The sequence below is a fragment of the Microcebus murinus genome, chromosome 29, assembly GCF_040939455.1.
Source record: "Microcebus murinus isolate Inina chromosome 29, M.murinus_Inina_mat1.0, whole genome shotgun sequence".
NCBI classification, from domain to species: Eukaryota; Metazoa; Chordata; class Mammalia; order Primates; family Cheirogaleidae; genus Microcebus; species Microcebus murinus.
This window is the reverse complement of record NC_134132.1, coordinates 9231731-9259257: the sequence shown is the minus strand read 5'-3', so window position 1 is coordinate 9259257 and position 27527 is coordinate 9231731. Positions and strand designations below refer to the sequence as shown.

The 27527-nt window shown below is 32.9% G+C and overlaps 1 protein-coding gene across 3 annotated transcripts in view; it reads left to right on the top strand.

Moving 5' to 3' along the window:
• The window catches only part of CCSER1 (coiled-coil serine rich protein 1), an 899545-nt gene that overhangs the window by 456604 nt on the left and 415414 nt on the right, over positions 1 to 27527 (top strand). For all 3 annotated transcript variants that reach the window (XM_012774012.2, XM_075998660.1, XM_012774018.2), the window contains exon 9: positions 25801 to 25878. In XM_012774012.2, the coding sequence (XP_012629466.2) occupies positions 25801 to 25878 (78 nt within the window). The remainder of the gene's footprint in view (positions 1 to 25800; positions 25879 to 27527) is intronic.

Genomic DNA, 27527 nt, shown 5'->3' with positions numbered 1-27527 from the left:
TCCTGTCACATATTTATTACCATACAGGTTTCTGCTGTTACTGGCATTTGGTTACAACTGAAATGGCCATGTCATTTCCTTTAAAATATAACCCCAAATTATGCTTTCAAAAAAGTACTCTTCTTTCAAATAATCCTCAATGGCATTATTTCCAAGGGTTTTGCTCCCTGTCTAACGTTTTTCTATTCTGAGCATTCAGTGTGGTTGAACATTTACCCCATCATATAGCTTCACTGCTAAAATCCTTCATTGGCATGACATTGCAAATTCCCAGGTGTGTGATCATACCAGTTTGAAAGAATTTAAACATTCTCTCATATTTTCGTTTTATTTGACTTGTCATTTGACTTCGAAATGAAATGAATAATGTGGGAATTTCAGGTCAAGAAAAGGTGATGGTTCAGGGAGTTTTAGCAGTGGGTGGGGGACTTCTAGATCACAATGTTCTGGCCACCATTGAGGTCAACTGTGGTCTTAGATGTGCAGTAAAAGACACTGATAACACAGCTGAAGGTTCCATGAGCTATTAGCCAAGGGCACTTCTGCAAGGGCTGTTGGCAAGGCACCTCAATATCAACAGCCATAATTTGCTTCTTGGAACTTCTTTAAAGCAAAATGGTAACAAACATATTCCATTATTGTGGATTTATTTTTTATTTTATTTTCAGGAAATTATGAGAGTACAAACATTTTGATTACATTTTATATCTTTCCCTCTCCCTAGCAAATGTGGCTTTCGTAGTAAACAGTATAAAAATATTTTAAAGGAAGCATTGCCATGTATCCATAGGATACCAAAGATTTTTAATGGTTCTATATTTATTTTAAAATTAGACATTTTATAGTCCTATATTTTATCATGACTCTTTTTATATTGTTTCTGGAATGCTACAAATACGTGAGGAAGCTACTATCTTATTTAGTAAATTTCACTGTTTCATTTTTGAATTAAAACTCATGGCTCAAACTGAGCAGCTTATCGGTGATATTTATCATTTAGTAGCAATTTCTACTTCCATGAATAAATGGTCTTAGCATTATTTCTGCAACTAAAAAAGTAAAACTTCTGTGAGATATGTATAATTCATTAAACCATTAACTATTAAATATAGAAAAATTATGAATTTACTTAATTTTAGTTACTATTGCATATATGATTTTTACCAGTGTTTTCTTTTAAATCTTTCTTCCAGAAGCCATTTATTATGGTCTTCCTATATCTTCAAGTAGTCAGATTCTTTACTTCCATTACTTATAATATTTATGATTTCATCATATACTTAATGTGAAATTAGTTTGAAGTATACACATTATTAAAGTATATCTTCGACATTAAAATGAGTTTACAGTTGATAGATTAGTAGGTTGGCTATAGATAACATAATCTATTGTACATTTCAGAATAGCTAGAAGAGAATACAAAGAAAAGATAAATACTTAAGGTGATGGATATCCTAGTTATCCTGATTTGATTATATGATTGTATTAAACTTTCACATATACTCTGAAAATATGTACATCTGATATACATTAATAAGTATATGAATAAAATTTTAAAAATAAAATTTCAAACACAAGTGATTTTAGTATGTATAAGTATGATTTCTTAATCTTTTAGTTTCTTAGGGAATATTTTTAAAGTTTTGTTCTGGAAGATAACAAGAAAACATCATGTTTCTTAAAGATTTAAATTTAAAACCTGCAATTTATACTTTCACTATAAAATTTTACACATTTAGATTTCAGCCTCCATCTCATATCTACAGTGCCATATTTTCCATCCTAAAATATTTTAAAAGTATACACACATCCTCACATGGAGTATGGGTAGAGAGAGAGAGATTTTAAAACTTACAAAAAATAAAATCTCATGTTTAATTTTGGGGGAAAAAAAGAAAATAAACTCCCAGCAATTTTATTTTGAGATGACCCCAGAACCTCTTTGTCCATATAATTATTCTCAATTTAAAGACACACACACACACACACATACACACACACACACACACACGCACACACGCACACAGCAACTTACAGACGAGGTCTACCTTCCCTCCCTGTTCTCCCACATCTATGCTACTCTCCATATGCCACTCAGTGCTGCTCAACTGCTGGGGAAGCAGCAAGACAAATGTGTTTTATGATGGTATCTCTGCAATAGAAAAGTTCCAAATTTTAAGCAATTGCTCTTTGCCTAAGAAAGAAGTGGCACATTAAACTTCTTGGAATATATTAATTTGAAGGACTAGAAATTCAAAAATTTAGTCAGTAGTGTTGCAATAAAGTTGTATAATTACAGTGCTTAATGATTTTCTTGCAATGCAATGGAGCTTGCATTTACAGTATATAATATCAAATCTAATCACTTTATCCCTTTTCCCAGTCTTTTATTTATTTTTCTTGTAACATCCAAGCAAAATATGAATGGGATATATGTCACATATCATTTCTAGCCCATAGTAAGGAGCTAAAGTCATTGGCACAGATTTTCCAAGGGTCATGAACAGGTGTATCTGCCTGTGTAAACTTTCTCACAGATCAATATACACATTCGTTGAGAGTCATTCAGAAACCATAGACAAGGCATAAAATTGTGAATACCAAGATCAGTAGCTAGCAGTACATAGTCCAGATACACTTGAATTCCTTACTAAATATTTTAAATCAGGCATTTTGTTTTCTAAACTTCTTTTATATACTGGTAATTTAATGCCTGAACTTTCTATATCACAGAGCTGCTGTGAGACTCAAATGAAGCAATATGTGAAAATGCTTTAAAAACTAGGAATTGAAAAGAAATTGGAAAGGTTTTTCAAGAATTACAGTTAAAAGAGCCAATTCTTGAATAACTGAGCACCATCTATTCATTAAATAATGAACTGCTCTTATTTTATCCATTTACTTTATATCATAGAAACACTGACTAGCTTTATCCAATCCTATAATTCTAGCTTAACTTTAACAATGAAAATAACAAAACTAGTCCCCCTTCAAAATGTATAGCTCAATTTAACTTAGGCATAAGATGCATAATTTCTCAGTAAAGTATAAATTAAATCTAGCTACGAATTAAAAAGAATCACACAAATAGTAGGCCATATTTCTTGATGCAGAATCAAGGAGAAAAAAGTAAAGTAGGCCATATTTATTGAGTGCTTAGTGCTTACATGATCTCACTTCATGTTTATAACTACTCTGTAATGCAGTTTCTATTATTATCCCAATTTGACTGATGAGGAAAGGTGAGGACAAGAATGGTAAGTAACCTTCCCATCAACAGAAATGTAGCAAGTGGTAAAACTGGAATTGGAACCCCTCTAACATGACTCCTGAGCTCATGGTTTACCAATATAGTATCCTGTTTTGCTGCCTATGTAAAATTTAAGGATATTTAAAATTGGAGTAAATCTATCAATATAATTCATGGCAGCAGCAAATTAAAGGTTACAACTATAAATGGTTCCTATATGTCAGGTAGAGATGATGTTATCATCAATGTGAAATCATGAATTTTGTTCTTAAAAAACAAAACTTCTGTTTTATTTTCAAAATATGAATATTCACCAAAGACAGTGCATTTAAATTCAATTCAGTTCCCACTAATATTTATTTAGGTACCACGATGTACCAAGAATAGTGTGTTCGTGATATATAAACAGCAAGATGATGAGGCGGAGGAAAGGAATTCTGTCTACCCTCAAAGTCAGGGAAAAAAGGCTGAGGTATTTTTCAGGCAGAATGAACAGCAAATGTACATGGTCCTAAAATAGCCAGATATACATAGGGAACTAAAAATAATTCAGTGTTAATCGAGAGAAGCGTGAAGTGGAGAGTGGCAGAGATGAAGCTGGGTGAGAGGCAGGTGCCAGTTAGCAGAGAGCCTTCTGTCATTCTGTCACTGTGAGGTGCTTTGGCTTCGTGCTGTGGAAACTATTAATATTTGAAGCCAGTTCCTTTTTCAGATGGGTTATATCTGAAGGGTATAGGGTGGAATGAAGCATAATGAGGTTGAGATAATACAGAAAGTTGACAAGGGCCTTAAAAGGACAGTTGGACACAAGGAACGAAGGAGAGAGGGAAATATGTTTAGGAATTGTCTGAGAGTAAAAACCATCAGAGATGGATGACTAATTAGAGAGGAATGTGAGGTGACCTCTAATCTAAGGTGACTGAGTGAAATATGAAGCCATTCTGATATTCAGAAATTAGGAAGAAGACTAAGTAAGGGGATCCTGGCAGCTGATGAGTTAATTATGTTCATTTTTAAGTGTCCAAGAGACCTCTGGTTAGCTGTATCCAAATGTAGACAGTCACAGTTGACTGGCTGTGGAGAGGTCAGTACAATGGATTTGGGTTCTAAAACCATGTAAAGATAGTCAAAAAGGATTTTGCATAGCATAGTGCTTGGCATATAGTCAGTTCTACAAAATTATGTATTGAAAAATTAAAGCAAGTTGTAATGAGTCAAGAAAATGTGCAAAACTAGCACCATTTAGGGGCAACAGGAACCATGGATGGACAAGGGAGGAGATATATATATATACACACACACACAATACAATGTAATTTATGCAAATATCATCTGTCTTAATATACATATGTAGTAAAATTATAAAAGAATCCAGGGAGAGTAAGTATCAAATTAAATTAGTGATTAACTCTAAAGAGGGTGGTAAATTGGAGAGTTGTATAGAGGACTTTGAACCATCTCTGATTATTTGTTTCTGTTAAAAAAAAATCCTGAAGCAACAAGAAAAATCTTATAATTTGACAAACCTGCTTAGTGACTCCATAACTATTTTAAAATGCATTTCTATATGCTTGAAATATTTTCTGACATCATTTATTAAAGAGTAACTGGAAAATGTGGAATAGAATTAACATTAATAAATGTGAACTACACTTTGGAAGGTAAAAAAATGAGCAAAAACTCAAGACAAAGAGAGATTTTTTTTTGCAGTAAAAATAAGAGAGACCAGCATTTTATAGATTGAAGAAAAGAGCATATATAAACGACAGCTTTTGAAATACAGGTAATAGAGAATATCTCAACAATATAGTTGTAAAATATAAAATGAGAAAATTCATATCATCTTGTATGACGTTTGTCCTTCAAATTCCATTACAATAGAGTTAGAACTTTTGTATTTTAATATATGCCTTCTCCTACTAAAAGCATAAACTCATTTTATCTAGTTCTGCATTGTAATAAAGAACTAAGAGGGTAATGGTATACTTCTTAGGTGACATCATTCAAGAAATTATAGTAAGACAAAGTCACATAACCTTTTTTTCTCAGAGGAAATCAGTGATCATAAGACTCTTTCACAAACTGCAGTGCATTTATATATTTTAAAGCATCATCTCACGGTTGCAGTACTCTTACTAATACAATATTATCACCAAAACAAACTGGAGAGAGAACACCTGCTGAAAGGAAGAGGAAGGAAAATGTGTTATCCAACATATATAATTTTACATTTCTAAATAGTGAAGACTGTTGAAAAGATGATATAATTGAAATTATAGAAATGCTGCAGGCTGGCAATAGAGAATTTATAATTTGTAATATAGAATTTCTGAATGACCTCAAGAACTGATATCCCAGGTAAAGTATAATTGCTTTGACCTTCCCTGTAGAACACCTACTGCGATTCTGTGAATCAGAAATTCTTTTAAGATTTTGGGGCAGTTTGGCTGGAAGTACCTTTTAATTTTTTTGAGTTCATCCTGTGCTTTGAGATGTTTCTCCATTTGGTCCTTAGACAACACAGAATTTTTTAAAAAAATTTATTTTCAGCCTTCAGGTCATTGTTTAATGTGGTAGAAAAAATAATAAAGTTGAGGAAAAGATGACAACGACAGGAGATGAGAAAAAATATGATCAGTGGCAAAAGAAGGCATTACAACCATCTCCTGAGTGACAGAAACTCTCCTAACGAAATGCTGAATTTATTGAATACATAAATCACATCATCAACTGTTAGGGCAAATATGCCAAATTAGGGAGAATTCAGCTACTGTTATTACTAATCCTGTTACCACAAATCCCATGTTTCTTATTCATTTCATTGCAAATATTCTCTCCCTGATGCTTTTACTCATTTTCCTTTCTCAGTCCTGTGACTGACACCTCTGTGTCTTGGGGTCAGTTTGCCATCTTGGGCAACACACCTTGAAGTCCCTCTCAGCTCCTGTCCCCAAGAGCTACTCCTCCCAACTGTTCTACAGTGACCTCCTCCCCTTGCCATTAGCAGAGGTCTCAAATGTGGGCCAGGCTTCCTAGACAGATGATCGGTATCTCAAAAGTGCTACCTGCTGTTAGCACAGAACTGGGATTCAAATTCTGAGGGTAGGGATGATTCTCACATCTTGAGAAACTGAGCTGGAGCTATCCTTGGGATGTGAACTAGGCAAAAATAACCCACGGCATCTCCCAGCTGGCAGAGATGGTCTCCTTTTAACCCCCATGTCATCTTAAATTTTGTCTTTCAGGCATCAGTTTTCGGATTCAGCCTTAGACTTGTCTTTTCATGGAAAAAATTCATCTCATTGTTCTCAAATACAGTAATTACCAGTCTAAGTGAGCTACCTCCCCCAGAAATGCCTGTCACAGTTTCGATGAATTTTAAACACCGTTGGGGGAGAAATTTCTCTTTGGCAGATCTTAAGATATTTCTGAAATGATACACGCAGTTGTCTATTTATGTTAATTTCTAAAATCTTTATTTCTAAGTTGCAAGCTCTAAGATTGGTAATAATCACTAATTATTAGTAAACACTATAACAACAACATATATGGAACATTTATCATGTACTAGATGTTCTTTTTTAATACTCAGAACAATTCTATGATGTGCTATATGATTATCCTCATTTTACTTATCAGAAAGTTGAGATGCAAAGAGGTTTATAAATTTGCCTAAGGTCACCTGGCAAAGAAAAAATAGACCTGCAGAACTCTCATTCTTATTTATAGTAAAATTGCCATTATAAAGAAAAGTCCTTAAAAAGTTATGTGTTTATAGAGTTGAAAACGTGATTACTGAACTCATTGTAATCCTCATGAAGTCCAAAATTTCTAAGATTTCTCCAGCCAAATTACTGCTTATGTTTTTGAGCATCCAACAAAAATCACACACATCCATAGAAAGTACTTAAAAAAGCAAGACTAATAGCCTTACCAGATCAAAACATTTAAATATGGGAAGTTATAAAAGGTGGGCTATACATACACAAATACAAACATTCCTTAATGGTGAACGATGTAAAATTTACAAAAATGGTTATACCAAGGCAGGATACAATGTAGCTGCTCCCAAGTGGAGTCAGGTACTTTGCATATTCAGGCCAGCAGGAAGAATTATACTGGTTGTGAGGATACCACTAGCAGGGAATGAAGATTCCATAAGGAACAAAAACTCACCTTTGCCATTCTTAAGGGTATAGGTGGGGAGAGAGAGAGAGAGAGAGAGATGCTATATCCTTTTGAACTACCCCTGCCGGACTTTCAGCAGACCCTAGGTTCCTTGTTCACCTTCTCACCATGTGCAAGAATTTGTGCAGAATGACTTCAGTGCATTCTTCTAACTGGATACATTGAAGGTTAAATTCCTGAGTAGTGGGTTCCAGAGATCAGTCCAGCTTAAAGTCCATTCTTGCACCATTTCTCTCTATTACGAAAAAAAAGTATAAATTAACACATTCAGGAACCTCCGCACATTCTATTTTCCAGAATATCCAGAAGATATTATTAAGTCCAATTTATAAAAAGAACACACATCAATTAGAATCAATAATGAGAGAGAGCGCCCGATGCAACCCTTAAAGATGCATTCGGAATTTAGAATGATGAGAAAAGCAGATGTACAGTGTGGGCAATGGAGAAGTTGTAAAGAGCCAGTGTAAAAATAAAATGAGGATGCAAATTAAGTTAGGAGTAAATTGAGGTCATATAGTTACAGACTTTGGAAGAATGCAGGATACATAATTATATAGATGATAGTAAATATGCTACCATAGTTGTGTACAGTTGTCTTTATTATCTTCAAAAGAATTTAATCCTACTGTACATTAATACTTGATTACAGTTGAAAAAGAAAAGTTCAGTTGTAGTACTGGTGAAAAAAATGGCACATGTGGATATATAAAAACTATATTAAAGAGGAAAATAATTTTACATGTCTAATTCATCACACTATGACTGATTTATTTTACTCATTATACTTTAATATTAAGTGCCCTTTCTTGATTTAGATATACTTTGAAAGAGCAAGAGGAGAAAGAGTAGTGAATAAGAAGGCAATAAAAAGAAATTCAGGAACATGATCCTATCTTTCTGTTTTGTGAAAATATAATGGAGACTTATCCCTGCCTTACAGTTTTGATTTATATTATCCCACTTTATAATCTCTGTTGCTTACCACAGGAATCTATCTCTGGCACTATTTTAAAATAAATAAAATAATATATTTAATGCTTATATTTCAAATAAATCTTTTATTTTAACCTTGAGTTATGTTTGACCATTTCTGTGTATCTTTTCATTCAAAATCAAGTCACATTCTTTGAAAATGGGCATGGATTTCCAAGTGAAAAAAAAATGTGGTTTTGAAGAGAAAAAGAAACAGAACAGACTTTTCAATTTTCTATCCAACACAGTGTCTCCTGATATTACTATAATATTAGTAAATATTTTTAACTCCATATTGAGTAATTATTTATTTCTCCATTCAAGATCAGTAGATATTTATAAAAAATTTTCATTTTCACTTGACTAATTTCATGTATGAAATACCACAAATATTTATAAAAATCAAATTGTGTTAGTGTCACAGAGCATTGTCATATATCATTTTTGTCAGATAGTCTCAATTTACTGATAAAAATATCTGATCAATATTCCACAAAAGTAAAAGAAGAGAAAAAATTCAAGATATACAAAAAATTTACATCAACATCACCTGGGAAAAACTGTCTACTGCAATCAAGGATCAGTATAATGCTAATTTAAAGTATAGATTGAAATGACTTTTCCTCTTATCGTTTTACTTTTACTCTTGAAATGCAGGGTATGTCAGAATCTGCCAAGTCAGAGAGTTAAAAAGCCTTAATTATCTGCTGGGAGTAATAAATGTATGCAATGCTAAAGCACTTAATGATTATGAATCCTGCTTCCCTTACTGGCTCACTCTCCCCTATTCATCCTTCTCCCACCCAGCTTAAGTAATTCAGATGAACCTGTTCATTGTTTCTTCACAACAGTGAGTCCTTATTCAGATGATTAATTTATATGAACCTAGAACTTTCTTCAATACTTTTCAAAAACAAAGAGTGCAGAGGGATAAACTCATCAGGGGCACTGTTAGAGCAAATTTGTTTGTTTTTTTAAAAAATAAATTTTGCAGCATTGTACGCAATAGCCAAGATATAGAAACAACTTAAGTGTCTCTGTTTATGAATGAAGAAATTGTGATTCACACACACACACACACAGAGGAATATTGTTCAGCCTTAAAAAAAAAAAAGAACCTTGTCATTTGCCACAACATGGATGATCCTAGAGTGCAATATGCTAAGTGGTGTGATACCTTTTAATATGATATTTATGTATATATTTGTGCAAATATAATGTTTTAAAGTTTTCTTTAAAAACTCACTTCCTCAAAGTCAGTTCTTCTTTATTTGAAATGAGTACCTGAGAGTGTGGATAACATAAATAAAATATGAAAAGTACATAGGCCCAAGAAAGGACTTGTAAATAGCTTAGATTTATTAATGATGTTCAAGAGCAAAAAGAAACCCATTATAATATTTTCTTTTATGTGTAATAGCAAACTTTATGTTGAATAGCAGACTTCTAATCTTTATAAAATTAAACAAAGTCAGAACTTCCTCCAAGTACTCCATGATGAAACACTTTTAAATAATAAATGCACAAAATAGTGATTATAAGAAACAATCAGTTTTAGGCTATTAATTTAAATAGAACGTTATCATTGAAAATGACCTGACATAAAGCGGGGCGAGGCCTGGGTTCTGGGCTTTGTTTGTCATTTCCTAGATAGTGTCTCTGAGAGTGTATGTTACCTCCCTGAGCTACAGAGTCCTTCTACCTTGCTTCAAAAATTAGACTCTGCTAAATCCTTTCCAGGTATATTGTAGGGGGTGCAGCCAATGCTCTCTTTATATCTCCTCATATTCTTTTACATTTTCTTTTTATTTCTCTTTTAGGTTTTTATTTAATAGCCAACTCTATTTAGAGAGCATTTTTCCATTCTTTTCTTTCTTTTTTCTTTTATTTCAGATTTTTATGGGGGTGCAAACACTATGGTTACATAAATTGCTTTTGCATTGCTCAAGTTAGAGCTACAAGCATGCCCATTCCCCAGACAGCATGTACTGCACCCATTAGGTGTGAGTTTACCCATCCCCTCTTCCCCTTTCCCACCTGCCTACCACCCAATGAATGTTATTTCTACATATGCACTTAAGTTTTGATCGATTGGTACCAATTTAATAGTGAGTAAAAGTGGTATTTGTTTTTCCATTCTTGCGATACTTCACTTAGAAGAATGGGCTCCAGCTCCATCCAGGATAATACAAGAGGTATTCACCATTTTTTGTTTGTGGTTTGTTTTTTTTGGTTTGTTTTTTTTTTTTTTTTTTTTTTTGTAGCCAACTAGCACTCCATGGTATACATATACCACATTTTATTAATCTACTCATGGATTGATGGGCACTTGGGTTGTTTGGACATCTTTGCAATTGTGAATTGAGTGCTATAAACATTCAAATGTACGTGTCTTTTTTATACGATATCTTTTTTTCCTTTCAGTAGATACTCAGTAGTAGGATTGCTGGATCAAATGGTAGTTCTACTTTTAGTTCATTGAGGTATTTTCATATTACTTTCCATAGCAGTTGTACTAGTTTATAGTCCCACCAGCAGTAGATGAGTGTTACTATCTCTTCACATTCACATCAACATTTGGTATTTTCGGACTTTTTGATAAAAGCCATTCTCTTAACTGAAGTTAAGTGGTATCTCGTTTGGGTTTTGATTTGCATTTCCCTGGTGATTAGAGTTGTTTAGCAATTTTTCATATGTTTATTGGCTTTTAGTCTATCTTATTTTGAAAAGTTTCTGTTCATGTCTTTTGCCCACTTTAATGGGGTTCTTGATAAAAGAGATATTAATAAATAGCTACTCAAACATATTTATATGATTTCAATATTAAGTAAACTCAAAGATTAATTTTATTTTGTGCTTTCATTTACTTTTTAATTTAAAATAATGCTTTTAAAATAAAATGCTATGCTTATAGTATTGGTATTCATAATACATACATATATAGTCTTTAAAAGTTACTCACAAGGCTTTAAAAATACTTGTTTATGGAAGTAGATGTGTTATTTAACAACACAAGAAATTATTTTGATAAACACTAATTGTAAATTTAATTAGATCAGCTGAATGATAATATTGATTCTTCTTAAGACTGGAATATTTGTGAGGAAATGGATTATTTTGATATATACCAATATATCAAAATACTTGTTTTTCCCCAACTAGCAAATGAAATAAAAAGAAAATTCAGCACAACTACTAAACCTGGCATTTATTTTCTCTATTGCACCAATTATTTCCCTTTGAATTCAACCTAAGAGTGAGGCTTTCATTTGTCTGGAAAAAAAAGTGTAAAGTTAACAATACATTCACTCTTATTTTGCAAGATATTTTTCTTTTACTGATCAATAATTTCAAATATTACTCTAAAGTTTTACAGTTTGGCATGTGTCATTTTGACAGTTCTTTAAAGAACTTAATTGCTGCCTAAAAATGTAGTGGCAACAGGATCTATACTAGGTCTACACAGGTCTACACTGCTGCACTGGCCTCATTCTTGCTGTAATGGCTAACTGCAGTGGCAAACTATATCTTCCCTGCCGTCTTCATTTTATTCCGTGTAACTTGTTTTGTTAATGTACATCACCTCACAAACTGAAATAAAAATTTACTCATTTCTTTTATCTTACTAAACATCATAGTCTTAGATTTTAAATAAAATCATCTAAAAATGTATTTCATTATTGGCCTCGTAAAACCTGAAGATGGGAACTAATACATAGGGGTAGAGGTTTGTTTTTGTTTTTGTTTTCTGTAATTAGCTAAGAAAGGATGATTGTTCCACTCTTGTATCTTCACTGGCAGTAGAAATTAAATTTTAAATTTTTCATCTTGCTTTTTTTCTTTTTGACTAGCCACACTCTGCTTATATTATAATTATTTTTTTTACTTTGACTAGACCAGGACTATGTATACAAAGAACATGTAAAGTCACACAAAGATGTAAATCATCCAAAGAAGGATTTTGTTTATTTGCTTGCTTGTCAGAAATTAAGATTGCTGTTCCAATATAAATACATTTATATTTATCAAGTATATATTTTCAATATTTCTATGTCTTTTGTTTCATACATACAACATATTGTGTTTTATTTTCACTTCTTCAATTTGTGGGTCTTTGTCTTTTATTTGATTAGTTTAATCCATCTTCATTTATTTTAATTTCTAACTAAAATTTAATTCTGCCATCTTGTTAATGTATTTTATTTCTTACATTTTCTGTAGTGTTTTAATTCTATTCTATAAAGTCTTTTTCTAAAATTCATATAGGCTAATTTTATTATTGTTTTTCTTAAGTTAAGGAACACATATATGATAATGTGTACTACTTCTTAAAGGCATCAATGACTTTATCTTCCATACTACAAAAGAAACACATTTGAATATATCATGTCTTTTGTTCTCATTTCTTCCCATTGTATTACTAATACCTTGACTATGACTTCTAGTAACATGAATAAACTTTTTAAATTATTTAATTTATTCATTTATCATGTATAATGTTAATTTCAAATTGTTTGATTATTTATATTAATAATGTACTTCGAAGAGCATTTATTTTATTCAATTCATTGTATAGTTTTTGGAATAATAGTAGTCCTCAGGAGTCTAGTTCTTTTGGCTTGTGAGCTCACATTACTTATGGAATATTGGCTTTTTGGTCTTGGAGAAGGACCAAAGGCCAGATCATAATCTTTGTCAGTCCGGAGAGTTCAAGGTGTGTGTATGTGCGGGGTAGGGCACAGAGCATAGGCTTTCTGATAGAAAGTCCTACAAACCACCAACCAGAAGTATCACTCGATTTTATAACAACCAAACAAGAAACATCTGCTCAAGATTTCAGCCCTAAATCCTTTGGAAGTAGAGTATGGGGAAGAGAAGTTTTACAAGGTTGTAATCCATAATCCCCAGGGGTTCGATTTGAAAAGTAAAGGACTGAATGTCCAAAGCATGTCAGCCCCCACTTGCTTTCACCTCACTCAACAAAACTCCTGCCCACATAGATGCCCACAACAGTGGTTTGAGGAAAGGGAGGTAGACAAGGACAGTGCAAGGACAAGGGGGTTGGGAGTGGATAGGAAGAGCTAAGGCAGAATTTGTCCTTCTAATTCCTTTTTTTGCTTCTCTTTTTGCTAAGCTGTGGCCCTCACTCCCCACACAGAGAAGTTTAAAATCCACTTCTTACTGTTTTTGTTGTTGTTAGATCTTGGATTCTCTCTTTCTCTCCTTATTATGCCCTCAGTACCATTTTTAGCGGTAGTAAACCCATGCAAGTTGGATTATCTTGTTGAACACCTGAACTCTTGCATGTAGATGTGGTGAATCTATATCCATATTTAAGATGTATTATTTATATAAAGAATTTCTATTCAGTGATTTATAATTCTTTCTAATGGTTTCCTCTTTTAAATTGTTGGCATTTTTTCATTTTCTGTTATTTTATTATTTCACATAGACTGACTATATATCTAGGTAATATTGTGGTAGAGTTGAAAATCTATGTTTATTTTACAATGAAAAAATTCTCCACTTAAAATGAAAATAGATGTTCTGAAATATGACCTTATAAATATTCTTTGAAAGGGCACTTCATGAAGTGTGAAAATGCCAAGCACCAGCTAATAAATCTTTGTGAAAATTTCTATTTATATGCAATTTTTAGATAATTCACAAATTTCAAACATGGAATAACTAAATAACATGTGGTGAGTCTTCTGAAGTCTCATCCAAAATTTTGTTCTTTCATGAATATAATTGAATACTGCTAAATATTACTTCTTTTATAGCGTTAGAAATCTCTATGCAGTATTTTAACGAATTAAACTACCCTATCACATTTTTTAAACTAAAGCAATCAAAGGAAAACATTGATATTAACATATGTTTGAATACAATGCACAGACATGAAAGCGTTGACATGAGCACATGGCCTTATATTGGAACCGCCAAGGCAACAAATATTATAAGACAACTAATACTTGCTTAAATTTCAGTTCACTTTGTTGATTACCTTTTGTCCCCAAAACAACTCATCTGTTTCAAGAAACACTGACTGTTCTGTCTAATAGCTATCTCCCTCCCTATCTCCTCCACTCTGCCTTCCCTTTTCCATTCAACCTTCTCAGCCTGCTTCTCCTATTTTTTTTCCTTCTACCTTTTCTACCCCCCACCCTTCTTCACAATTTCTCTTCTTCCTTAATTATCAAGTAGTAATGGTACCATTTCTCATACTTACAAGTACCAAGGATGATTCTATCCATCATTCATTAGATTCTTTCCATGCACGGGACATTGTTGTGCTCTGTTTTTTACCATATAAGAAATTATAGTTGATAGTGTTTAGGATTCACTGGGAAGTTCAGTTCAATTGGTTTGATTAAAATTATGCTCTAATAGCTTTGGAATTAGATTAAAATTAATTTAGACTAATAAAAATAAATTTTAAAACTCTGGAATTGTGTATATATACTTTTAATAAATTACATTTCTCTCTATGTATCTCTGTCCCTAGGTTTATTTAAAAATGGAGAAAAATTACAATACTTTAGGTATGAGTATTTCAGATAGAGTTGAAAATGAAATAACACTAATATTTAAATTAAATTGTTTATAAATTTCTTTAATAAAATTGTTACTTTGAAAATATCCTGGCTGTAGTTTTTCCTTTGCATTAGAACAGCAACCAACAACATGATACTTCATAATAAACTGAGTAGATGTTATCATATACAACAATGATGTTTAGGGGTGCCTGAAAATTGTCCTTGTGGAGAAAATTAGTTAATAATATAAGCAAATCTAAAATTCCCTCTAAGTAGGTAGATATTCCTCTCAGTGATAGGCTGTCAAAGATAAATTCATTATAGTGAAATTCTGTATTAATATTGTTTTATAATAGATTGAAAACATTAGACTGAGCCCAAACTAGGTTGTTCTATCTAAGAATAAATGAGAGTCACAGGGCTTGCTTTGCTCAGCTCTTTCAAAAAGAGTAAAAATACAGAAAACCATTTGCATTGTAATTGCAAGAATCAAACTAGTTTTACTTTATACATTCAAAATGAAGTGAAATGTATAAAATCATTTACATTTTAAGTAACAAGAATCAAGATCCTGAGCCAAGAGAAGAAGAAAGGAGAGGAAACATAGTTTAGGCTTCGAGTGAAATATAATAAAAAACAAAATAAAAAACAAAGACACTTTAGAGAGCTTATCAGATTCCTTACACAGAAAATGAGCAATTTTTTTTTCTGGGGTTTATAGTTTCCTAGGGAGTGGTACACAAATTGCCAGTGACCAGAACATGAAGAACTAAACGAATAATGCTGACATGTCTTGAATTTGTAAGGAACCAGTGAAGGGTGATCTGCTTCTATTTTAGAAAGATGAGTTTAGCTGCAGTATGGTGCATATATTAAGTGAAACAAAACTGGAGGCAAGAGGACTGGTAAAAGTTATTTCAGTGATTCTGGAGAAAAAAGTACGAGAGTCTGGAGTAAACACTGGCAGTTAAAATAGAGGAGAAGGGACGGATCTGAAAGTTATGTAAGAAGAATTCTTTGGACTTGTGGTGGATGAACATGAGAAGCCAAGCATACAGGATGACTCGTAGGGTCTGTATTAGGACCTTCTGTGATAACAATGCCTTTCACTGGTGCAGGGACTCTAAAAGGAGGAAAAAATATTAGAAGATGACAAGTTTTGCTTAGAATACGCTGCAATTACAATGCATGAAGGATATCCAAGTGTACATATCTAAGTAGGCAATTTGACATATAAGATAGATATTGTTAAAAAAAAGTTGTACATAATGAATTTAAAAGGTTAAGTATAAATTATCTTTCATAGTTTTGGTGTGCTGCATTGCAGCTTTTTGTGTTACTGCTAGTAATAGTTTTAATTCCAGTCAACTTCTATTCTTAAGCCTCTGGTATCACTAAGATATATGGAATTTTTTAATTAGTGGTCGTGAAGAGAAATAGATGTAATAGACAAATCAGATAATGAAAAGTTAATGTATATACATCTAATATTCATTCTCCCTTGTGAGTAGGCAAATATGAACTTGAAATAACATACTTTTTTTTACCAATATAGCCAATATTTAAAAATATATACTCAGTACTAGGATCATTTGTGAAAAACTGGAATACATATTTCATTTCTAATGCCATTTATTTATACTTGTTACAATCTTTTGGAAACCAATTTAGCAATATGTAGAATGAGACATAAAGATATTAACAAAATACTATTTGATAGATTCTACTCTTACAATTTATTCTAAGGAATAATTCAAACTAAAAATAGAGGTAATATGTACAAAAATGTTCCATGTGTTTCAAAAATTAGTCTAAATATCCTCAAAATTTAACAAATAATGTAATATTGGCAAAATACAATAATATGTACCCTCTACAAGTTTATATGTAAGGATAGGAGAATGAAATTGAAAGAATTTCCATTAGACCTAGAATCTCAGAACATTTTCTTTTCCTCAGAAAATTGTTAATTGATTGAATCTTATTTACTTCTTGGTACCAATTACACTACATGTTTTATACCCTAAGTAATTATTACATATAAAAAGTATGACATCTGTTTTTTGCTATGTATAATAAACTTGGCAAAGAATGAAAGACTGATTATAATTGTAGAAAAATGTAATGGTATCTAACAATGTAGATATGAATAATAAATGAAATTAAAAATGGAATGAGAGAAGAGGCAAAGGGGGAGGGTAAGCTTTCATAAAGTAAATAGATACTATTTAAATTTGGCAGGCCAAGAAGTAGAAGTTTAAACCGATCACTTAAAATATTAGTGGCTATTAGAAGAATTAAAAATAATAGTATTAATAATTATATAGTCAACAAAAATGGGAAGGTGAAGGAAAAATAAAAGTTGGGATAAAGAAAGTATGTTAATTCCTGACAATTTTTATTGATCTATCAGTGGTGTCTAAAGGTGATCAATCAAGAAATGGAGGGAATTACATTTAAAATTATTGTTGTAATCTCAAGAATAAATTTTAAAAAATAGTTAATTAACAATGTATGAATCTATAAATGGGATTAGGGTGGGAGAAAAAGAAAGTGTTCGCTTTTAATTTTATGTACGTTATAGGCTTTGTGTGGGGACATTTGAAAACGTTGCATCTGCAATCAATAACCTTATATCTGTAATATATTGCTTAGTTTTAAAAATAGTTACTATCAACATTATTTGAAACCAAAATATGTATTATATAATAGGAAAAAGAGCTGAGTACAAAATAATATGTAGGTACTATGATTAAAAATAGATAAAAGCATAGTAGCTGACATGCAAATAATAAGCAGATATACATGGATTATGATTATATACCTTTTATATTTAAAATTCTGTTTATGATTTCTTAATTCTTAATAATTTGTTCAGATACAGAAGTTACAGAAAATTTTTATAAACAGAAAATAAAAAGTTAAGACTGTTGCCGATGATGCTACCCCCATTTACTGAATATTTGTAAATATTTAATTTCTTTGGAATTGTTTTTTTAGCTTTCCTTGACTCTTGATCTTAGTTTTCTCTTTAGTTTTCTCTTAACTAGGTCTCTTTTGATTGCAAATGTCAGAAAGACAATTTGATTTAACTTAAACTAAAATGGGAATTTATTAATAGACCACTGGGGTGGCTTGTAAAACCAAAGGCAAGACTGAGCAGCAGCTATACTTAACGACTCAGTTGATACTAACCTTCACTCTCTGTACTTATCTCTGCTGTTTTTTTTTATTTTGTCTTCCCTCTCTCTTTTTTTAGAGACACACCTCTATTTCTCTGATCTGCATGAGTGTAAACTTGACTGTTGCTTCTTCTCAAACTTTACTACTTTTGACTCAAGTACTACAAAAAAGATTGACTTATGTTTCTTAATCCTTGTATCAAAATTGCCAGAATTATTTCCTAGTCCAGCTTGGGAAAAGCATCCACTTCCTGAAAACCAGTGAGCCATGACAGTGTGATTATATGGTACTGCCCGGCAGCTCTGAGAGTAGTCTTCTGGCTTACGTGGAGAAAGGTGAAGTTCTCTGGAAAGTATGTATGTGTCGGGGGAACAGCAGGAGAGCTGGCAGAAAAGGAGTTTGCATGCAACCGTCTGAAAAATGAACACATTCATGTAAAGATTCTTTGTGTTCTTAGCCCAGTTTCTAGCAGTATGTGTAATGTTCGGCAATCTAATGGTCTCATGTGACTATTATCACCATATACCTGCTTGGATGTGTCACAGTTATTTCACTTTTTAATGTGCTCAGTAGCTCCCATTTACCCTTATTCTCAATCATCCTGCTTCTTGATCTCCCACTCACTCCTGTCTCCAATTGATCCTGCTTCTCCTGTGGTGTTTGCCATATCAGAAACTTCACCACCAGCCTCCCAGTTGCTCAGAAGAGAAATGTGGGAGTTGTTTTTGACTTTTCCTTTTGCATAAACCTACCCAGTATGATTAATTAATGACTGTTGAATCTAGCTCTTCATTTGAGTCTGGAAAATAGATAGGATTCTATCCCTCTTGTGAAAAGCATTTCTTCTTAACTATCATGTGTTATCATCCAAATTATGTTCTTCTTGTATCTTCCCTACCTCCATTTTTATCTCCATACAGTAACTAGAATGATTTGGCTTGTAAAGCCCATGCTGACCATCAAATATAAGAGGCATCTTTATGTCATTCTTTCTCCTAGCTTCCTATTATATTGCTTATCAAAATTTGTGATTTTATATCTATTTGTATTTTTTCATATCAGAAGCCTGTCTCCCCTGTGAACTAGAACCATGACCCTTTTTTGTACCACTCTCGATGTAATGAGAGCATAGTGTGTAGCCCTCCATACCTGCCACTCTCTTTTGCACGGAGGCTGTGCCTCTTCTGCTAGCTGCATAGTGGAATTGTGTCCTACTCAGGATTTAGACTCTAAAAAGGCTCCCTGTGAACAATTAGCCAAAATTGTCATAGGAATAGTTTTGTACAAAATACGCAAAATAACACCATATTTATTTTAAAAAATAAAATTTTATTGCAGTTCTAATTATACAGAGAGAAAAAAGTGAACATAGTTTAATTTGCACAGTTAAATGTACTATAATTACTGATGGATGAATCACTAAATTGTTAGATGCTCATTAAATATTTGTTGGAATCAATTAAGTTCAGCTTCAACTGCCTTTGCCTACCATTTCTGTTTAAAAGATGAATAAATAAACATCCAAAGCAACTGAGTAATTCCTCTAGTCACATACAATCCCTCCAGCTTCTCTGCTTTATTAGATTTTGTTATTCAGATAATATATATATATATAGGGTTTTATTTTATTTATTTTCACTTATGGGTGTGCTGAAGGAAAATTGAAGGATAATGCATTTCATGGCATTCAGAATTTCTTTGGTTTGTCAGTCAAGTGTGGTCTGTGTATACAGTCTGTCTGGTGACGTTTGATTCATGGCATCCATTGTTTTCTAGCTGATTGTCAACCTGTGACTCTTCGTGATCTTCTGTCTCCCTTATGCTTGCGTTTCTGGAATGCTGTCATCAGCATATTACTGTTAATGGTCCGCCGCCTTGAAGACTTTTGTGTGACTTCTTAATTTATTATAAGTATTTTTATATAAATTGAAATTTAATCAATACCATAAACTAAAATTCTCACAATCCTTTACAATGAATCTTTTCTTCAAAACAGGCAACTCATTTTTAAACCATAGTGATAAGATGAGCAGGATGTTATATCCTGATCTTCCTCAATAAAAATTTCAAGCAAGAAAAATCTGGAGGAATTTTTGCTATGTTTTCAAGATGTCAATCTCAATATTGTAGGCAGGTTTCTGTTTTTAGTGATACAGGGTTTTTTTTATATGAACAATTCTCAAGGTTGAATTAAGGATTTATGGCTGTTGTATTAGCTAAAGCTATTTTAACTCTCCTAGATCTTTCCAATACCTATATTGAAACCTCATTATTAAAAATTTATTCTGTGTGTGTGTGTGCATGTATATGTACATGTGTGTCTTCAGGTTTAAAAAAAGGACAACCAAGAACACCTTTCTTTGTCCTCCTAAATTAAGAATGAATTGCAAAATAGAAGATGTAGAGAAACTGAACTATCATACAATGCTATCCAAACTTGGATTTGAATGCATTCATATTAGCTTCCAGTATATTCTTCTCTAAACTGAAGTGACCTATTAGAGTTGCTGAAACAAAGGGAAAATTGCAGACCTGTCCCATAGAGCAAGAGCCTGTAAGCTTATGCTTGGGCAAGCTGAGATTTCTTCCTGTGTACAGTCATGCCAATAAGAAGCAGGGTGTATTTCTTTATCCCAAGGTCCCCTATCACCAGTTTATAGATGAAGAGGGGTGAGAGAGATAGAAAAAGAAACCATAAGAGTACCTCTAGGCTGGGCGCGGTGGCTCACGCCTGTAATCCTAGCACTCTGGGAGGCCGAGGCGGGCGGATTGCTCAAGGTCAGGAGTTCAAAACCAGCCTGAGCGAGACCCCGTCTCTACCAAAAAATAGAAAGAAATTAATTGGCCAACTAATATATATAATATAAAAATCAGCCGGGCATGGTGGCTCGTGCCTGTAGTCCCAGCTACTCGGGAGGCTGAGGCAGGAGGATGGCTTGAGCCCAGGAGTCTGAGGTTGCTGTGAGCGAGGCTGATGCCACGGCACTCACTCTAGCCTGGGCAAGAAAGCGAGACTCTGTCTCAAAAAAAAAAAAAAAAAAGAGTACCTCTAGCAGAAGCCCCCTCATGTAATATGGGCCAGCAGAATGGAGAACCACCCAACAAATAGAATGTGTATGTTCAGACCAGGATTCTGCTAGTCAGGGAATGCTTGGGACTTGATGTACCAAAGAATTCTTCTGGACTTATTTTCTCTAGAAGAAACATCAACATCAATTATTTTCCCCTAATTCCTTTCATTGGATGAATCATCTCATTAATTTCTCACTTGCAATATAAAATTCAGGCATGAGTGAGAATGGCCTACGTAAGATTTTCTTGAAAAAAAGAAATCCTCATCTACACATGAAAATAACATTTCTCACTTGATGATATAGCATCAATTTCTCAGACATTTGATTTTTTTTCCTATTCATTAATATCCTCATTTTTCTGTCCATACTGCCTTTCTTTTATCTTAAAACATTTTTACAGGCTAGAATTACTAGGAAAAGCCCTTAGTTCATATTTAATTTTAAGTCTATCCCTACTTAAATTCATATGCCATAATATACCAGAAATTTTGCTAGACTTGTCATGCCATCAATATTAACTTTCATTTAGCAAGGGTTTCTGTAGAATTTCAAGTTCACAAGCTGGTCTTCAAATGCCCCTCAAACCTTATACGTATTCTCTCATTCACCTGCTTCCTCATTTATTACGAAAATATTGAGTACCTATAATGTGCCAAAAACTACATAAGGCAATGTCAAGTCAATATGGCTCAAAATAGACATGGTCCTTGCTGTAAGGAACTTAAATGCTAATGGCAGAAAGCAGACCAAATATAGGCAAATAAAAGAAATGTCAGTTGAAATGAAAGGCATTTAGTAGAAAAGAGATTAAGACAGAGAATTACCTAGGGATGAGAATCTACTTTAAAAATGATACCTCTAACACAGTGACACTTAATATACACAAGATTCCAGATGTAGGGAATAGTATATTAAATTTCCTCACGTGTTAGAGATCTTGATCCATTCAAGCAACTGAAAGAAGATGAGGAGAGTGATGTTTGCAAGTGGAAGAGGGATATGGTATGAAGGTAGCATATAGATAAGGCCCTTGTGAGGTTGGGGCTGTACGTTATAGAAAAAGCTTTCATTTTTATTTTAGAGACCAGAACTGTGCAATGGAAGTATAAAACAAGCAACATATGGCAGATATTTGTGTAAGTTAATATTTTAAATTCATTTTATTTAGCTTACTGTATCCAAAATAGTATGATTTTAAGATGCAAAAATTATGAGTGAGATATTTTCTTAATGAGATTTTTTTTTGTACTAATTCTTCAAAATCCAGTGTATATTATACTTACATCACATCTCAGTTTGGACTAGGCATATTTTAAGCACATGTGGCTAGTGACTACCGTATGGAAGGGAAAACTATTAAAGGGTTTAAGCAGGAGAATGATAGGATCCAAATTACATTTTCATGTTACTTTGCTGTTATTTATATAATAGAAAATACGGAGTGGAAAATGAGTGGATGAAGACAGGAAAACCCGTCTGGAGGCCACATTATCAATGGTGTCCTATGGCTGCTACCACAAAGTACTTCAAACTGGCAGACTTAAAACAGCAGAAATATATTCTCTCACAGTTCTGGCGCTTAGAAGTCTGAAATCTAGGTATCAATGGGAACATGTTCCCTCTGGAGACTCCAGAGAAGGATCCTTCCTGGCCTCTTCTAGCTTCTGGCAATTGCTGGCAATTCTTGAAGTTTACTTGGCTTGTAGATGCAGCATTCTAACCTCTGCTTCTGTTTGCACATGGTCTTCTCTCCTGTGTGCCTGTGTAGGTGTGTCCAATGCCCGTCTTCTTATAAGGACACCAGTCATACTGGATTTACAGCCCATCCTAATCCAGTATAATCTCATTTTATTCATAGTTTGATTATATCTGAAAAGACCCTGTTGTCTCATAGTGTGTCACATTTATAGGCTCCAGGTAGACATGAGTCAGGGGGTAGTGGGGGAGTACATTATTCGATCAGTACGGAGGGAGGCTACTGGAGTATCAGGGTGGTGGTGAGTGCACACCCAGCACACACCTGTGCCCTTAACGCCCCTGCTCACTCCTAGGTAGTGCACTGGGGTAGTGGCAGTGGATGTGAAGTGAGGAAGTGATTGCGAAATAAATTTTAGAGATGTAATTAATGGATACGCCGGATGTGAGAGAGCAAAGCCAGCACAATCTGGAGGATATTTTTCAATCGCAGCTTCCCTCATGCCCTTCCTGATCAGTCACTGACTGCCCAGTGTTTTTACCCTGCAAATTGATGTCCCTAGCTTCTAGAGCAGGCGTCCTCAAACTATGGCCCGCAGGCCACATGCAGGTGTTTTTGCCCGTTTTTTTTTTTTTTTTATTTCAAAATAAGATATGTGCAGTGTGCATAGGAATTTGTTCATAGTTTTTTTTTTTTTTTAAACTATAGTCCGGCCCTCCAACGCGGTCTGAGAGACAGTGAACTGACCCCCTGTTTAAAATGTTTGAGGACCCCTGTTCTAGAGGATCTAACTCAAAGCCATCACTCTTATGTCCTTCTTTATTAGGCGTTTCTTAATTAGCTTTATGATACTGATAAGAGCATGAAACTACAAGAAATGGATTAGCCTGTCATAAGCACCAAAGAAATCAAATACATATTTAAGTCACTGTTAGTGAAACTTTGCTTGTATTTATATGTAGTGCAATGCACTCTTTGAAAAATATCTGGGAGCTAGAATAGTAATGCTAGAATTGAAATAGAAAGCCTAAGTCGATCCTCATTAAAAACAAAAACAAAACAAAATTCCACATGCTTTGCATCTAGAATACAGCATAAAGGTATCTGGGTAATAGTGACCCTCGTGACTACGATCTCTAAAGATAATAACCTTTCCCATTCACATTGTTGAGCAATCTATTTCTTTCTTGAATGGAATGGCCAAAACTCTTCATAAATCTAGTTGTATTTTTAGTTTGTACAATCTCTGTTAGGTATTCAGTTCCATAACTTTAAAATATGCAGTGTCATGATTTAAATCTTAAATTATTGTAAAAATCACCTGCAATCTAGTCTCAATGTGGTAAGGGAAGCTGGAGGATGTCAGGGAGTTTTCTGGTTCAGGTATTGAAAAATTGGATGAAAATAAATATGTTACCCAGATGTTTATTTTATCGATTTACAGAAATCTCTTCTTTCTGTTTGTCTTTGCACTTTTGACCCACTTTTAAAACCTATAAACCTAGAATAAACCCTCCATCGTTTTGTCCTTTTCTGCAAATATTTAAAACCTCACATTGCTTTTCCTGATGTGCAATGACCAAAAAACTGAAAGATGCTAGAATTTTATTTTTATAATTCTCCCAATTTTTTGTTACATTACTAATTTTTCACAACAAAAGAAAATATTAATAAATTTAATGTTTCCTTGGTAGCTTCTAGAAATTTTAAGTTCTATGAGAAGAAACTTTATTTACCTGGTTGTGCTTCTTTATAATTCTATGATGTTTTCAGCGATATACCCTCACTAAAGGTGGGGGTAAAAATAGTATATATATTTCCTATACCATCATCTATTAATTTCTGTTAATTTTATTAACTAATATATGTACATTTCCTTTTATTATAAATTCTAAAGCAAACTACTGCAAATAGTCCCTCATGTTCTATTTTCTGAAAGTTCATATCTTTTTCATCTTGTTGAAATTTCACCAACTTCTATGTAAGTAAATAATAATTTAAGATACAGTGGATATATTTCTTGAGACTATTGAGTATTTTTATTTCAGCTTGGTTTACTGCACTTAGTTTTATATGCATAATTTTTAATAGCTGGAATAAAGGATAACAGAAATTAATATCTAAGGTAAAAATTAATCATGTAGATTAATAAACTGTCAGAATTTTATATATTGCTTGTAAGTGATTTGTTAATCACAGAGTATCTAATAACGATACATAAATACAAATATGTTCTAAGATAAGTCATAATAACTGTCAGTTACTTAACTTCCCACAGCATTTGAGGCTTCATTTTAAGCAATCTTAAATTGTTTACATAGTAAAGCAGAATGACTTAATAGAGTCTGCAAGAGAATATAGGCAGAATGAACATCAAGACTAGAGTTTCATTGCCACCTGCAATTACTAGCTGTGTAAGAACTATATAAAGGACATATTTCTTATGTTTTCTTAATATGTGGTGTGGAGGCAGCAATGCTATCTGTAAGCTTTTATAAAGAGACAGAATATCTTTACAGAAAGGGCAGTAGGATTTGGAGCAAAATCGTATCATTTTAGTTATCAAAAAAAAAAAAAAAAAAAAAACCAGCCACCAGAAAACATAGCATAAGCGTTTGGTCTTGGATTTAAGCAAATCATGTCTCTAACATTCAACTCTGGTTCTGGTCAGTGGCTCCTGTACTAGAAGAAAAGGTGCCTAAGGTGGAATAGGTGTGACCTGAAAATTAAAGCTCTAAATAGTTAAGCAAATTTGATTTTCACCAACAGAGCAAAGTGTATACACATAGAGGACTGTGGATTGCACGCTAATCAACTTTTATTTATTAGGTGGAGAAAATTAATGTAGAAATATATGACTCACCAACAATGTGTATTTTCTTTTTTATTTTGCAGGAAAAAGTCCGACATTTACAAAAGGCTTTTGCCTCCAGAGTAGATAAGTCTACACAGACTGAACTTCTAAGCTATGATGTAAGTAGCTATGTAAAACCATTTTTATCTTCTTTATTCGTATTCAGACCTCCAACAGCTTATTTACTTCTGCTGTGCTATGTCCACGCATTGATTTAATAGGATTTAGTGGTGCACCATTCATCTTTTGCTCTTAAACAATCCCCAAATACCTTCTGGAACTAAAAAAGATAATTACAGGCACCAACTAGCATACCAATGTCTTATTAATTTTTTTCTTAAACCAAGAACTCTAATATAGTCTTCTGAATTAGTGAATTTGCAGACATGTAGAAAATATGTCTTAGAATACTAGGGCAATTTATTTTTAAGAAAGGCTAATTTATTTATTAACAGTTTAATAACGTTATTGCATTTGCAATCACCAAGGGCCAAGGACATCATTTTTACATGCAGACACTTAAAAGGAAACACAATTTGGTAAGAAAATTTGCAATAAAATTTTAGCTCTTGGGTTTCGGTGGAGGCAGCAGAAAGTAATTTAATTGAACATTAGTATTTTTTTCTTCATGTGAAATACTTGTTGAGCTGTCAAAATAGAATTGTAAAACACGTTTTAATGTAATATTGCTTCTAGTAACATTGGATGATTTTGGAAAACTTTGATACCTATATATATATCTTAAAACAAGGAAAAGGGAAAACACATTTGGACTCCAATATTCCATTTTGTTTAATTTAAAGAATGATATTTGGGAGACAGAAATCTAACTCTCTGAAAGACTGATCATAAATATAAAATTTGAGACTTTTATGTAACATTATCAGTTCTGTGTAGTAGTATTAGTGACGTCTTGTGAGAGTTGGTTACTGAGAAGTGAATTGTACCTCTAGGGAAATAACCAAGCTATGTAGAGTTATTCTAACAAAAGAGCTACTAGCAGCCTCATGTGAATTTGCCTATCTGTGCCTCATAATTTTCTTATTTCTACAAATTTCTTCTATTGATGTTATTTAGTTCTCTAAACATACAACTAAACATAGAAAATGAAGATTAACTTTAATGAAGTTAATCCTCATTAAATCATTATCGTTCCTACCTTGTTTTCATATGTGACAGTGATAGTTTAATACATTTTATTGGATCAAATTAAGATTAAAGAATAATACTTTTTTGATACTGAGTCCTTAATAATCCCCTTGTACAAGTGTACAAGCGTTTGTTATGACTTGGTTAGTTCTTAATGCAGAGTAATAATCTATTCTAAGGATTTCATGCTTCAGACTTCCTGGTGATATATTGTAATCTGCAATCATCAGTATTAGCAAATTAATTCCTAAATATGCATATTGAAGTTTATGAAAGTAACTAGATGTAACTATAGTAATAAACTTTAGGGCATTTTGCATGTGAAAGGTGGGGGGATATTTTAAATAAATCAGAAATAAGTAAAACATTTTAAGTATAATGAATTACATAACTATTTGGAAACATATGATTCATCAGTGGTATAATTTCTTTCATGACCAGGATATATTTTCTATACTTTTTAATATTTATTTATAAATATTTTCATATTTTTTATGCAATAAGAATTATTCTTCTTCAATTTATATTTTGTTGTCTGTTATTAGTAAATATAATTTTACATTATTTTAAATTTCACAAATATGGTATATATACATATGCCTATTGATAATTTGCAAAT